The following is a 15366-nucleotide window of genomic DNA, read 5'->3' as shown; positions in this document are numbered from 1 at the left end:
CCTCAATCAAGCATCATTGTGCAAAGGCATTTCTAAAACTGTTCAGAACGAACTACTGCAATGCATGTTGGTAGTGTACCATGATGAAATTCATAAAGAAATAAAACATGCCGTTTACATTACAATAATCGTGGATGAAACCACACATGTGTCTTGTGAATTTCAAATGTTTTGTGTTATGTTGTTGAGGGAAAAACTGTTGAAGTATTTTGGAACTTCGTTAATCCAGAAAGTCAGAATGCTCATACAATAGTGAGGATATTCTGAAAGAAACTGATCAATTAATTGGTGATGACCGAGCAAAACTAATAGCTCGGAGTTACGATGGTTCAAACATTATGAGTGGAAAGTTGAATGGGGTGCAGAAATTAATTAAAGACAAATACCCAAATGCAAATTACATCCATTGTTATGCGCATCAGTTCAACCTGATGTCTACAGCAGCCTCTGTTAATCGCGAAGCCTGCATCTTTTTTGTACATCTTCCACATATTTCTTCATCTTCTAACTCGCCACAAATATCAGAAGAGTTGCATAGCATTAATCAAAAAAGTTTGCCCCATGTGTGTGTCACGAGATGGAATTACCATTCATGATGAGTAAAAGATGTTTTTGAAAACAGGGAAAATCTTATTACCGTTATGGAAGTCACTGAACCAAGTGAGAGCATAAAACTATCTTCTGCTATTGAAAAAGTTAGTTCATACAGACAAAGACTGCAAGATAACGAATTCATTTTCTGGCTATCATTTTTCTATAAGATAACGCCTCATGCAGATTACTTTTTAATGAGCTTCAGAAGAAGATAACTGAACTGACCAAAGCAAACCAAGACAATCAGAACTCTGAAGCAGTAATGCAAAACATCAGAGATGACACTGACTCCATCCTTAACGAGATTACTTTCGAAAACAATGAAATGATCCCTGCCAAGAAGCCATGGATTCTTAAAGAAAGAGACGCTTTTGAAGTGTGTGATGCCATCGATTCAGAAATAAAATTATGTTTTCAGTTGACTGGACACCTCATTGCAGCTGACTTATTTGATGTAAATCAGTTTGACAATTACATCACAAATTTTCCAGACAAATACTTTGAAATTACACACATATATACATTTCTGGAAAAAAGAAAGTTGAAGGGTGAGCTTCAAGTCTTCTATGCTAGGCCTGAGCTGAGAGCAGTTTCTAGTGCAGTTCCATGTCTTTCACTGATTCTGGACGATGAACTTTGTGACGCATTCGATGAGACTACTAGTTTTGAAACTGCTAATCGCAATGCCCATCTTGAAATCAGAAACTGAGCTGAGCTTTTGAATGCCCTAGAGAATTAAAACAATCCTGTGAAACACCATGAAAGAAGAACAGCTGAGTGCCTAAGGGATGCTATGCAGTGAAAAGTCATTCATGTGTAAAATTGAAGATTTCAGTTCAAGAGTGGTAGATTTATTTGCCAACAAGAAGGAGCAATGAATGGATTTCCAATACTATTCCTACTAATTATTTTGAAGTTGTCTTCCTGAAGTCACGGAGTTGCTGCTTTTGGTGAGTACAATGCTTTTAGTTTTAAAATGTTGGTAAGTTGATTAAATTTGCTTCATAAAATCTAGATTACAAGTTCGAATAATTTATACATGCTCTATTATTTCTCGTACTGGCACTCATGTTGTAGCGGATACTCTTTCGGCAGTCAGCTGAGAACGGAAAACAAACGAGGAGTTTTGGCTGTCGATGGGAGAAGAGCATAGAGGGGGTACAAGCCACGCCTCCCTCTCATATGGCTGCCAACCTACATTCATGTTTTGTGCTCCTGAAAAGGTAGATGTGGTTTCACCGCCAGACACCACACTTGCTAGGTGGTAGCCTTTAAATCGGCCGCGGTCCGTTAGTATACGTCGGACCCGCGTGTCGCCACTATCAGTGATTGCAGACCGAGCGCCGCCACACGGCAGGTCTAAAGAGACTTCCTAGCACTCACCCCAGTTGTACAACCGACTTTGCTAGCGATGGTTCACTGACAAAATATGCTCTCATTTGCCGAGACGATAGTTTAGCATAGCCTTCAGTTACGTCATTTGCTACGACCTAGCAAGGCGCCATAGTCAGTTACTATTGATGTTGTGAATCATGTACCGTCAAGAGTGACATTCATCATTAATGGATTAAAGTTAAGTATTCCACCAGCTTTCTAAAGTCTAATTTCCTTGTCCTGTTCCAGACCTCACGCCAGCCTGCATGAGCTTAAACGCGTGCCTTTCGGCCTCCTCTAGTAACACGGTGTTGGCTCTCTTGCCAACCACAACAGTAGAAATGACCTACTAATGGAGATATGGACCAATGATTCCATCTGGTGTTGTGAGGGTCATGTTCAAATCCTGATTGCTCTCTGCACTCATTTCAAAATAAGAAATCACAAATCAAAGTCAAGCAGAGCACATACATCATTCGGTAACAGCTAGAGCGCAACTGTTATCTGAGGTTGGCAGTGTCATTAACATGGTAGTTCAGGCTTGATCTTCACACGTACCTTAAGCAACCATACAGCAAAACACCCCGTACTTATGACTACCAAGTAAAAGTGACCGCACATACCTTTTGTGTGTGCGAGAGAGATTTTCAAAGTTAGTGTTATGATTCATATCTCATGCAGGCATGCGAAAAAGATAGCTAAGGAAGGACCCCCCGCCCCCCCCCCCCCACCTATCTCTCTCTCTCATACAAACGCTTGCTATCATGTTCTCCAGGAATTTATCAAAGTCTTACTGTGCATAAGAAGGGTGCTGTTGTAATAAGTGTTTATTTCTGTTTCGCTGTATGTTTTGTTTGATGTAATATCTTATGAAATATATAAATTATTGACAAAATTCCTTAATACGTTTGATGCTACCAAACTAAGCTTTTTTTGACACCGCCAATGGAATGCGTCAGCAGCCGCCACTGCATCAAAGTATTATGTTCCATCTACATCCTGTTTTGTTACTGGTCCTCATAGCTAATTACGTATCTTCAAAACCAAGAAAGCCTCATGTCATATAAAAATTGTAATTTAAAAAACAACAACGTAGGAAATGACAGACTGCTACTTACCATAGAGAAAAGACATCAAGTTGCAAACAGGCACAATTAAAAGACACTTACATGAAGATTTTAGCCACAGCCTTCATCAGCAACACACACACACACACACACACACACACACACACACACACACACACACATGACCACCAACTCCAGCATCTTGTAAGTGTCTTATTTGTGCCTGTTTGCAACCTGACATATCTTCCTTACGACAAGTAGCAATCAGTCTTTTCCAATGATATTGATATTACTACCTGGTGTCTCCACTGTTTGATTGTAATTTAAAAATGATTTTTTCTTCTCAGCGTAGTAGACCTTAAGTATAAGTCTTAGTTTGTGAGCTACTGAACAATGAAAAGTGAAACAGTTTTCAAATTATAAACTTTTTCTTTCATTATCAAGGTCAGAACCTGATCAATGAATCCTAAAAGTATCATAACAAGAAATGCTAAGATGGATTACAGAAAAATAAAAATCAGTAAAGTGATTTACCTGCAGACTGTGGCATGTTGACGACTGTTGTGGCAACAACTGGAGCAGTGTGACTTAGGGACACAGTATCTCCAAGGTGTGTGAATTCAGGTGCAGATGCTATTGACACAATCTGGCTAGCAGATGGTCTATCTCTTGGAGACTGAGACCAACAAAGCACCATCAGATCAAGTATAAAGCTTGGATAAAGTGTTTCCTGCAATGAAACTTGTATATTAGTTCACGAGTTAGTTAAATAAAATATTAGTTTGTTATGATACTGTATCTTTTTAAGGAAAAGAAGTAATTGGCTAATGTGTGCTGGTGTGTGTAGTGGTATAATAAAAACAACATAAAAGTTGATAACAAACTTCATTAAGCTGTGTTGATAATAGCACAGTAACACAGATAGAATCCACTGTTCATCTATTTCAACTTACTTAACAAAACTGTGAACATTCTGTAGAGCTTATTCATTCATCCATTTTGGTGTCCTGCACCCAATGAATGTCATGTTGGGTCCGATATGGTATTCCCCAATTACACAGAGAACCAGACCTGTATATATGCTGTTATTATGATGAAGCCACAACTCCCAAACACATTTCAAAGTTACTGCTAGCTCACCCCTGCCCCTCACCATCCCAGAGAGGAACCCATGTACATGTCCTATCTGTGTCTAGTGTATATCATAGATTAAATGTGACATCATGTTTCAAGGTGTTCACAAAACACTTAACCAAGGCAGAACCTGGGAACCAGACCAATATTTACAAAAGTGGGTATTCTGTAACTTTTCTGGCATCCAGCCTTTTAACTCCTATTGAAAATGGAAATGAAAGTCACCACAAGCTCAGATATCTGAATTAAAGAGACTTATAAAACTAAACTAAAATAACCCCTGTGGTCACATGCTCCTTTCTCTGTTATAATACCACATACATAAACTGTCATATTTTGTGAACAAATATAGTCTCTGGAAACTACTAGGTGCAAAGAACATACAGCAAAACAGAAACATTATCTCGAAGTACAAAGAATATATACCACAACAACATCATTATTATTTCAGAATAAGTTTTAAAGGTTTGGGAAATCTTTGTTTGAGTTGCTGAATACATGTGTTGGAATAAATATTTCAAGTGGTGTACAAATCCTTTTCTGTCAAGTTTATATAGACTAAATTTTATACTCGTTTACATCAGGTTGCAAACTTTAAGCAGAATAATTACACTGCTAACAGTGGTAAAATTACACATAATTAATAATTTTAGCTGGGATTCAGAGATAGGAAGGAAAGGATGGAGGCAGAAACAGAGAGAGAGAGAGAGAGAGAGAGAGAGAGAGATATCAGGGGCAGGGTGATGGGAGAGATTCAGATACAGAGGGTGAAAGGAGTGGTGGAGGAGAGCAAACTTTTGCTTATTGGAAGGTTCTTAAGATTATATCTGTTCACATAATAACTAAGTAAAAGGTGGAGTAATACATTGGTTATGCTTTAAAAATATGCAGATAGATATACAATTTATGCTGTTAGTTGATGTACATATATTCCCAAGCCGACAGGAGAAATAAGCCTTTGGTGTGATGGTATATTTGTAAATGAGACCATTCCATTGCTGTTGTGAGGTAATGTCTGTGCAATCTTGTTGTCAGTGGTGAATGATATGTTTATGCTTTTCATTTGAGGACATTGGCAGTCTGATATGAAGTACTACCCACAAATGGGATTTTATGGACAATATTATTATTATTATTATTATTATTATTATTATTATTATTATTGTGATGTGAATGCTTTGGCACTATTGAGTGTTTTTGGGGTGTCTACTAAGGAGCTGTTATAGCCATTTGCAACAACTGTTTGTTTTATTATTTCAATTTCTTGTTTACATCTACCTTCAGAGATCTTATTTAGTTTCCCAGAATTAAAAACTTCTGTAGTAATTCCTGTGCATGTAGACAACTTCATCATTAAGTACAATGTGGGATGTGTGAAAGACTGAGGAGACAAGTTCAATTGTGTATAAGAACAAATAGAGTAATGGATGGAATATTTACAGTTGTAGATAAAAAAAAAAACATTAGGAACAGTTTTGGTAACTTATGTAGCAGGCTTGAGTGTCATATGATAATTCACGTAAACAATAGTGTAAGATTAGCAGCACAGAAAAAACAAAAATGTATGTAAAAAATAGAGTTTATGATTTTCGCATCTGACTTTATATCAACACAGTAATTCATTAGCATGTCATAATTAGGTGTATAAAGGCTATAACATACTGAGAGAAATAAGGAAACCAATAGTAGGACACGGTAATCTTTCAACTTAGGAGATAAAGAGATTACATAGGGTTACATTCAGTTTTCATTCCACAGACCCAAAAAATGAAATGATTCTCGTGGGTGTGGAACATGTCAGAAAGTACAACATAAAAACATAAAACATTTGAATATAATACTTACTACCCTGATCACATGTCAGGAGACCGTCAAAATAGGTGAATACAACACAGTAAACTGGAACAGCTAATATTTACAGAATTAATACACTGTCAGAATGAAATATTGTTATGCACTATTAATAAATTTATCACATACAAAATACCTAATCTTGACTGTTGTGACAAAGTGCTATCAAAACTGAAATCCAACAGACATTTTTACTTACGCTGGCCTAACAGTCTCTGTTATGATATTCATCTACAGAGTAGGAGTTGCCTATCTAAAAGTCAGAAAGACTCTGTTTAAACTGTGCTTTATCTGAAATCAAATTTTAATAGTCGCTGGAAATTTATTGAAAATGTGTGTTCCTGAATATTGGACCCCTTTTTGGACCAAAGTAAGTGATTTTAGGTCTTTATGTAGATCGCTCTTATTCCTAATACTGATACTATGTATTGAGCTATTGGTTGGAAATAGAGATATATTACTCGAAACAAATTTCATCAAGGAATAAATATACTGAGAAGCAGTGGTTAGAATGCAAAGTTCCTTGAACAGGTTTCTACAAGATGTTCTTGAATTTACACCGCAAATGATTCTTATTACACACTTTTGCACGCTAAAAACTTTTGCTCGGTTTGATGAGTTATTCCAGAATATGATCCCGTATGACATAATTGAATGAAAGTGACCAAAGTATGTGAGATTTTTTAAACTTATATCTCCTTCTTGGTGCCAACTGTCTCTGTCTTCACAATATCCCATACAGTTTTTATTTTGTTGCCTGATGTAGTTATCTTTTTCTCATAATAAAGCTGCTTTGATTTCTGGATTACTTGCTTTAATATTTTGCAGTATTCTTTGTAACGCATTACAATGCTAACATCAGAGCTGTTCCTAGATAGTAGATACAGTTACCTTTTTGTCCCACAGGATATCTCTATTCCTTGTGTAATCCATGGTTTATTTTTTGACTTCTGTGTGATTTCAATTACCTTTCGGCGAAAACAATTTTTAAAAGTGAAGGTAACTTTATTAACGAATGCTTTGTATTTTCCATTTGAGTCAGGAGTATTGTAAACATCTATCCAGTTCATGTCTTTGAGCAGTTTCCTGAATTTCTCAAGTTTTGACTTATTTATTACCCTCCTGTACGCTGATTTAAGAGACTTTTTATCCTGACAAGTTCCAACATTTAACACAAGATGCTGCATGTCATCATCAGATACCCCATTTACTACTGATTTTGTGATATGACTTTTTTCCCTACATTTGTCTACAAAGATATTAACAGCAATCTCAAAGCATTTACATATCCTAATTGCAAAGTTCACAGAAGGAACTAAATTGAATGATAGTGTTACTGACTACAATAATTTTTCACTGACAGAACTTTTCAATGAATCCACATTAACATGACCAGCAACCACTATTTCCATGACCTTGATTGGGTTGTTTGGGGGAAGATACCAAACAGCGAGGTCATCGGTCTCATAGGATTAGGGAAGGAAGCTGGCCGTGCCCTTTTAAAGGAATAATCCTGGTATTTGCCAGGAGAGATTTAGGGAAATCACAGAAAACCTAAATCAGGATGGCCGGACGTGGGATTGAACCATCGTCCTTCCGAATGCGAGTCCAGTGTGCTAACCACTGTGCCACCTCTCTGGGTAACTTCTATTTCCTTATGTTTTACTGTGACATGGGACAATAGGGCTACCAGATTTTTTATGAAGAGGTTAAAATTCCCTGAAGGTGATCTGTATATACATACTATTATAAAAGACTTTTCATGAAATACTACTTCTGTTGCACAAGATTCTAAGTGCTGCTCTGAGCAAAAATTTATTAATATCAATATTATTCGAACCAAAACAGTTTCTGACAAATGGGGCAACTCCTCCTTTCTCCATATTTTCTCTACAAAAGTAAGAAGCTAACTTGAGTCCTGTAACATTAAACATATCTATACCAGCGGCCACAGGATGTTCAGAGAGGCAGAATATATCAACTGGTTTTCTCAACTGCAATTCTTCAACACAAATAAGCAACTCATAAGCTTACTCCTTAGTCCTTGGATATTCTGATGCAATAAGGATAATTGGTTTTGTGCACTGGCTGAGTTACAACTGGGTGAACCTAATTTTCTGGCCAATTTTTGAGTATCTCTTTCTTCAATCAGAGGTTGTCTGCATGAATTGTGTACATTAAAAATTTGCTTTCTGGCTACTTGTTTTATCAATGTGTATGTCATTTTCAGCCTGTCTCTGAACATATTTTGTTTTGGTTTAGAAGGTTTGGTCACATCCATATATTCAACTGCAGAGAAATTCATGCTTACTGAGAAAAGTCTTACTTATTTTTGCGTATGTTTTTAACTCGCATAAAATGCAAAGAGATCTTGAAAAACCAAAAAATAAACATTACCCTGTAAGTCAGTGGTGGTCTTCCTCCCTCTAGTATGCACTCTTTTACAGATTCATGTCCCTCAAAAGGCTGGTGAAGGGTCAACAGCTCATAAATAAACATTCCAAATGAAAAGCAGTCAACCTGAAGAAAAAAAAAAAGAATATTTTCATGAAGTTATGGCAGAAGATGTTCCTTCAACTGTAAAATAAGAGAGAAAATTACAGCAGCATAATGGGATAAGAAATTACAACACAAGATAATTGGTTCAGTAAAATCCAAAAATATTGTGATTGTTGTTCAACACTGAAAGTAACAGGAAGTAATTATAAGAAAAAAGTAGCTGTGTAATCTTACCTAAATACCAACACAATGAAAAGGATAGTTGATTTGACAAAGGTCTTGTAGGCCGAAAGCTAACTTACTGATAGCCTTTTTGTTGCACCTTTCTGCAACTCAGCATATTGACTATGTGGTGAGTAGCAACTATTCTTTTAATTATAGTTTTTTTATGTTCCATTCTGGATTTTCCAATGTTTGATCTTACCTAAATACCTGAATATAAGGTATTTCATCTTACTTTCTCTCTTCAAATAACTTATCTGAAAGATCAGTGCTCTGTTTTTGTTTTAAAACATGACTCCAAATCTCTCCAAAAATGATAGCAAATGAATCCTTTAAGTGTCTTGGAATTGAGATGAACTAAATTCTAGTTTTTTTGTTGTTTTCAAGATACGAGAGATGAAATCGTGCCCACACCTTATATAACAGGACAATCTTGTGATGTCAGTTATTTGTGGTGGATAGGCATGTGAAATACACACCACTGGAGCGATTCCTCATGCATTTCACTAGTGGGACACTCAAATTACTTGCACAGTCTATATTTCAAAAGTAAAAATAGTAAACTTTGAACTGGTATGTGTCTTTTACTCTATAAATATTTGTCAGATCAAAGAAATAGCATGAAGGTACCAGTAGAGCAGATTGAAGGGAGGAGCTGATGCTCAAAAATATGATCTTTTGTGTTAGTGCATTGTATGTACTTTTATACTATGTATAGTTTCACTATTGTCCTATATTGCTGCAAGTTCTCAGGTAGTGCTAAGCAAGAGCACACATCAAGGGAACGCATCCTGTACATGTGCAGTGCACAGCGCATAAGGAGATGTATGGTTGCTGTACACTGGGTCTGATCAGACCTGAAACAATGTTCTATGAGGAACAGGGCACAGAGAAGTGACATGGGCATCACCCTTTTCCTTATTTGCTGTTATGAAGGATATGAAGTTATGTGCTACTGTTCAGTTCAGTGTCACACTCTCAACATACAAGACTGTGATGTGCTACTGCTCAGTTCAATGTCACACTCTCAACATACAAGATTGTGATGTGCTCACATGAGCCACATATCCGCATTCTCTTAAGGGGAGTTGGAAAGCCCTGTCCTGACAATGTTAAATTTAGTGACTTGGCTTCCCTGTATTTCAGGAACCACTGTAGCCATTGACATGAAACTTTCACTGGACATTAAACTGTATGTTTTGAGTCTACTGAATTACAATAATTGCATTTCAGCCACTGCTTTTGGAAATACAATTTTTTAATTTCAACAAAAATTGTTTTTGGTAAGTGAGTCCATATAAGATTATTGAATGACTCATTGAGATTTTGAGTCTGACCATGCAGACACTTCTTCAGTAAATCAGGATTTTCCAGATTTCTGTAAATAGGTTTTATGATATCCATGAACTGCTGCTGGGATGGAATGTTTATGGCTGTATGAACTGTTTGAGTACTGGGCATTGCGGTAATTGCACCATGAACCAGGTCCAGGAGGGCAAAGGTGATGTACTGGTTTTTCATCAGTTGACAGTCTGTGGAAGATGGTAGCCCATACTGTCTGCTTCATTTTCAACAGATCCTCAGTATTATTTCTAATGGCCATCTCATAATGCTGCTGTACTCATCAATCATTTTGTCTGTCAACCTGTGCCTTATGGTCTTATCATCAGAGAGTGTCTTGCTTCTCAAATTTTGTTTCAACTTCCTCAACTTGGTGCCCATTCTCTTCTGGACATGACCAACACATTACAGTTTTGTGATAATCTTCTCACCATAAGGTTGAGCGGCTGCTACACTGTTATATGCTTTTGGGTCTCCATCATCTAGGAACTTAGTGTAACACACTCCCCTTTCGTTCACAGATCCACTAAAAATTTCAATAGCTGCAGAGGCCTCCATACCACTACTTGTTCCTTCATAATTTATGTCACAGATATGCCCCTTTTCATTTCCTGATTTACACTTTTAACAATGTTTGATTAAAATATGGAAATCTATTACCTTTCCACACTGGTCACCGTAGCAACAGAATTCCTATAAAATTACCAAATAAGCAGCAACCAGTCGCAAAATCATGTTTTCTTTATTTACTTTTGCAAATCGATTTCAACTGATTTACAGCCATCATCGGTGCTTAAGACAGTGTTACTACTCAGGGAACATATACGTTGAAAGCACCGATGATGGCTGTTAATCAGTTGAAATCGATTTGCAAAAGTAAATAAAGAAAACATGATTTTGCAACTGGTTGCTGCTTATTTGGTAATTTTATGGTTTATGATCGCTGCACAACTTGGGAACCATATGGAGCCCACCATTCAGAATTCCTATAACTGTAGCCGCTCTTCTGTCAAGTTCCATCAAAAGCTACTGGTATGTCAGTCATACCATCATTTATTTCTCAGCTTCATTTGCACCACCCTTCATTGACTCACATGCAACAGATTCCACAGCAGCTCCAATAAATCCTGCGCACTTGCTGATTTTACAAGGTGGGCGCGGCATATTCATCACGGCGCACATTGTTTCTGCTGCAGTGTGTCCTTTGCCAGTAGCCCTCAATCCGTAAAAGCACCTAACATTTACTTCAAAAAATCTTTACACTTATCAGAATTCCACAATGAATGAGTATATTTACAACTGGCACAATTAATGATAAGTTTCCTGGCTATCCCATCTCATACCTCACTGTCTTCATGTAAACTAATTGGCCCTCCACATATTTCGCACACACACACACACATTCACCTACCACCCTTGTTAGGATGTGTAAATCTATCAGAATATAACCTAACCTACCATTTACATCACTTTTGTTTTGAGAAAACTGTGTATCAAAACATTTTATTTTAATCTTCGAAGCACTAATGGGTGTTTCTCTAGATATTGATGAGTTTGCCTGTATTTCATTGTTTGTAACTTCACACACCACATGTTGAATACAATGTTTCCCTTTACTCAAAAATCTATTACCGTGAAACCCACATTTCTTAAAAACACTTTGTTTTTGAGAGATTTACCAATCTATTCATCACTTTTCCTCAGAAAAACGTTAGCACTTTGACATACAACGCATGTTTATACTATGTAATGATACGCGACTGTTTTTGACAGTGCTACCAATACAAACACGTAATTTAACTTTTATAACACAGCAATACACAGCCTTCTATATAAAAAATTACCAATTTTATTAAATCTTGAAGTAATGCACATATAAATTTTAACATTCTCAATCGGTGTAGATTATACTTAAAAAAATAAAATAGAATACTTCCCATGTGAGTTTATAAGTGATGTATATATCATTTTATTTGGAAAATTGCAAATTTTGTAATGAGATAAAAATCCAAAAATGTGAAAAAAAGTTTTTTCCGTTCTAATTCCTCTTAAGAGTAGGTTGAGTGTGCTGTAATTTGAACTGAATAAATGAGCTTTAATTCTCAGCAGCTTATAAAAAGTTGCATTTGAATGTCTAGGAAAGGCACACCATCTCAAAAATCATACTACTGTATTTCTTTCTGAAGAGGACTGGATTTCATTTTTGCTGGGAAAAGTAAATGGATATTTCTATGATTTCAGTTTTTAACTGAATACATATTTGATTTGATTAAAAGGACTCTCTTTCTGGCTAATGTTCAATATCACAAGAGTCTCCATATATGTCCTGTGTGACTGAACAATGAAAACACTTTGCACCCACCTACCTGAAGCATCCAATAGTTATACATAAAGACTAAGCTTCAATTATAATTATTCATACTACCTACCTTACATCCCCCTTACCCTCACAGCAGGTGGCATCCTCTCAACCAATTGTCTTAGAGATCTGTGCCCCCTCCCTTCTGTTTACCAAATCCTACATTCTTATTAAGAAAGAAACACATAGTTCTAAAATGTCACCTAATCATCTTAGGGAGTTATTTAATTTTAGGATTACTATTTTGTACTTAATGTAACAACTCAATGATTCTACCACATGGTGAGTTGTTAAATTATTTACATTCTGACATACCTTTCCATTCCATATTTATTTCGTGCTTAAGTGTTTCTATTGGCTTTATTAGGAACGACACCTTCTAAAGGTAAGTATTGAACAACCATTCTGTCCCTTTGTAATTTAACATTATTTATACTCTGTAATTTCAGTTAAAGAAACTAGGTGGTAAATTGAAATGAATCAGAAGTATACATTGCAAAAATGTTTCAATGCACACATATTTGGAAAATAGAGGATTAATTTAAATACTACTAAGAACACAAGTGACAAACAAAAATTTACTTTTTCTGTATACTCTTCTTCACCATTATAACGCATAATTTCTGGAGCCATGAACCCTTCTGTTCCACCAAAACCTTTTGTTCCAGAGGGTAACGTCAACCGACTAATTCCTGAAATAGAGAATTTATTGTTGAGAAGGTCAGTCTTAACTTCTAGTTTGAAGTGTCAATGATATTTTTTCCCCAAACAGTAACTGCATAAATTAATAAGCTAAGCTAAGAGATACAACCTACCATAATCAGCTAGTTTTATATGAACACAGTTATCAGCTTCGTCATGAAATGGTGGTGGCATTTCCCACACTAAAACATTCTCCGACTTCAAATCACGATAAATAATGTGCTGTTGATGGAGGTATTCTATTGCCTTTGCTGCCTGTGAATGAGAACATAATAATATATTTGCAATGAATCTGTAATGAATATAAATGAATAACATGTGAAATTACAATGAAATCAGAAATATCAGGACAGGAGGTTTGCAACCATACAATTATTTTTCATATCAACATTTTGAAGGTGCAGCATATGCTGTAAACAACGGAACACACTGGAAACACACAAAAAGTATTTTAGTTTTTGAAACATGCAGAAAGAGGGAGAGGCTGAAGATTACCACTTAACTGTTTTCTTTTAGGACAATTTCATTTTCCACCTTGACTATTATAAAATCATTATCTGCTTGCACCCCTTCGTCACTACCAAAATAAGTCCTTGAAGGTGATCTTTAAGTTTTAGAACAGATTAAAATCACATGGGGCCAAGTTGTGACTGTACGAAGGCTGATCAATGACAGTGAACCAAAGGCATCAGATTGTTGCAGATGTCGCAGCACTAATGTGTAGTCTAGCATTGTCATACTGAAGGAGAGGGTGTTTCATGTGTGGCCAATCAGCCAAGATGGTAAATGAAATTGTCTTTTAATAACATTCAATTACAGCATACTGTTTCTCACACACTGACACAGTTACATTACACAACACCACATGTCATTTTCAAGTGCTACTCCTGTCATTATAGCTTTACACCATCACCCTGTATGAATGTGTACAGATGTGTGACTGTCATTTAAATATTGAACAACTGTTGTAGTTGGCTTGACTGAGAACAACATTTTGGAATGCTCAAGTCCACTACAACAGTGGTTAAATATTTAAATGACAGTTACATATTTGTACACACTCACATGAGGTGTAAAGTTACGATTGTAAGAGTAGCAGTTGAAAATGATATGTTGCTGATATCAGCTAATTGTGCAATATAAATGACTGTGATTTTATAACAGCAAAGTGGAAATGTCTTTTAATAAATTCAAGGCTGTGACATCTGGTGTGAAAAAACTTATACAACAGTCTCCTGTGCAGGAGTTATTTACCATCTGTAGCAACATGTTATTCACATTTTGATTTTGCAGAGTAAGTGAGATAAGGTTGCAGAGTTAGGTATGGGAAGATAAAGTAGTGCAAACAGTTGAATGTGATAATTGCCAGTCCCTTAAACTACAGGGGTGGAAAGGTTGTTGATGGTTGCAAACACAACATTGCTTTTACAGTATTCTATGGGAGTCACTTCATAGGCGTTGACCATTCATGGTTTGTGTATACAATTGGATGCATGGGGGTCAACCACTCAGCAGCAATTAAGGCATGAAGATGGTTTACTGAGTCACAAAAACAGGCTGCAATATAATAAAATAACATAAAAATGATGGCTGCAGTTCTTTCATTTTTTTTCCTTACATATGTTTGCATGTTTATGTATGGGCAGGATTACTTATTTTGACAATGCTTTTTTTAATAAGTAAGTTGAAACTTGTAATAAAAATTTGAATACTTATTGGTCTAATGACCTACATGGGAAAAGGGTACCTGGAATACATTCCTTTCTGATCATTAACATCCTGTTATACTTGGTATGCAAGACACCTGAGAAAGTCACAACACGATAAGACTTCACCAAAGAAGGTAGGTGCTGTACAGTGCAAGAAGCACTGAACTATCAGTTTAACAAGACATGCTGCAAATCACTAACACAAGTTTTCTACAAAAGACTGAAACTGTCCTGGGAGAAGATCAGTTCGGATTCTGGAGGTAGGTAGGAACGCAAGTGGCAATATTGACCCTATCTTACAAGACAGGTTGGAGAAAGACAAACCTACATTTGTAGATTTGGAGATATCTTTTGATTGGAATAGATTCTTTGAAATTCTGAAGATAGAAGGGTAAAAATACAAGGAGTAAAAGGTTATCCACAATTTGTGCAGAAACTAGACTACAGTTACAAGACTCGAAGGCATGAAAGGGAAGCAGCCGGTGGGAAGGGTGAGAGAGAGAGAGTTGTAGCC

General features: G+C 36.3%; 1 protein-coding gene across 1 annotated transcript in view; it reads right to left on the bottom strand.

The window, feature by feature from the left end:
• LOC126194520 (leucine-rich repeat serine/threonine-protein kinase 1) overlaps positions 1 to 15366 on the bottom strand; it is a 405923-nt gene that overhangs the window by 37836 nt on the left and 352721 nt on the right. Inside the window, exons 38-41 of the mRNA XM_049932772.1 lie at positions 13257 to 13398; positions 13024 to 13133; positions 8418 to 8540; positions 3570 to 3765 (exon numbers count right to left, since the gene is read on the bottom strand). Of these exons, the coding sequence (XP_049788729.1) occupies positions 3570 to 3765; positions 8418 to 8540; positions 13024 to 13133; positions 13257 to 13398 (571 nt within the window). The remainder of the gene's footprint in view (positions 1 to 3569; positions 3766 to 8417; positions 8541 to 13023; positions 13134 to 13256; positions 13399 to 15366) is intronic.

This window comes from Schistocerca nitens, chromosome 1, assembly GCF_023898315.1.
Source record: "Schistocerca nitens isolate TAMUIC-IGC-003100 chromosome 1, iqSchNite1.1, whole genome shotgun sequence".
Classification (NCBI taxonomy): Eukaryota; Metazoa; Arthropoda; class Insecta; order Orthoptera; family Acrididae; genus Schistocerca; species Schistocerca nitens.
This window is presented reverse-complemented; position numbering and strand designations above follow the sequence as displayed.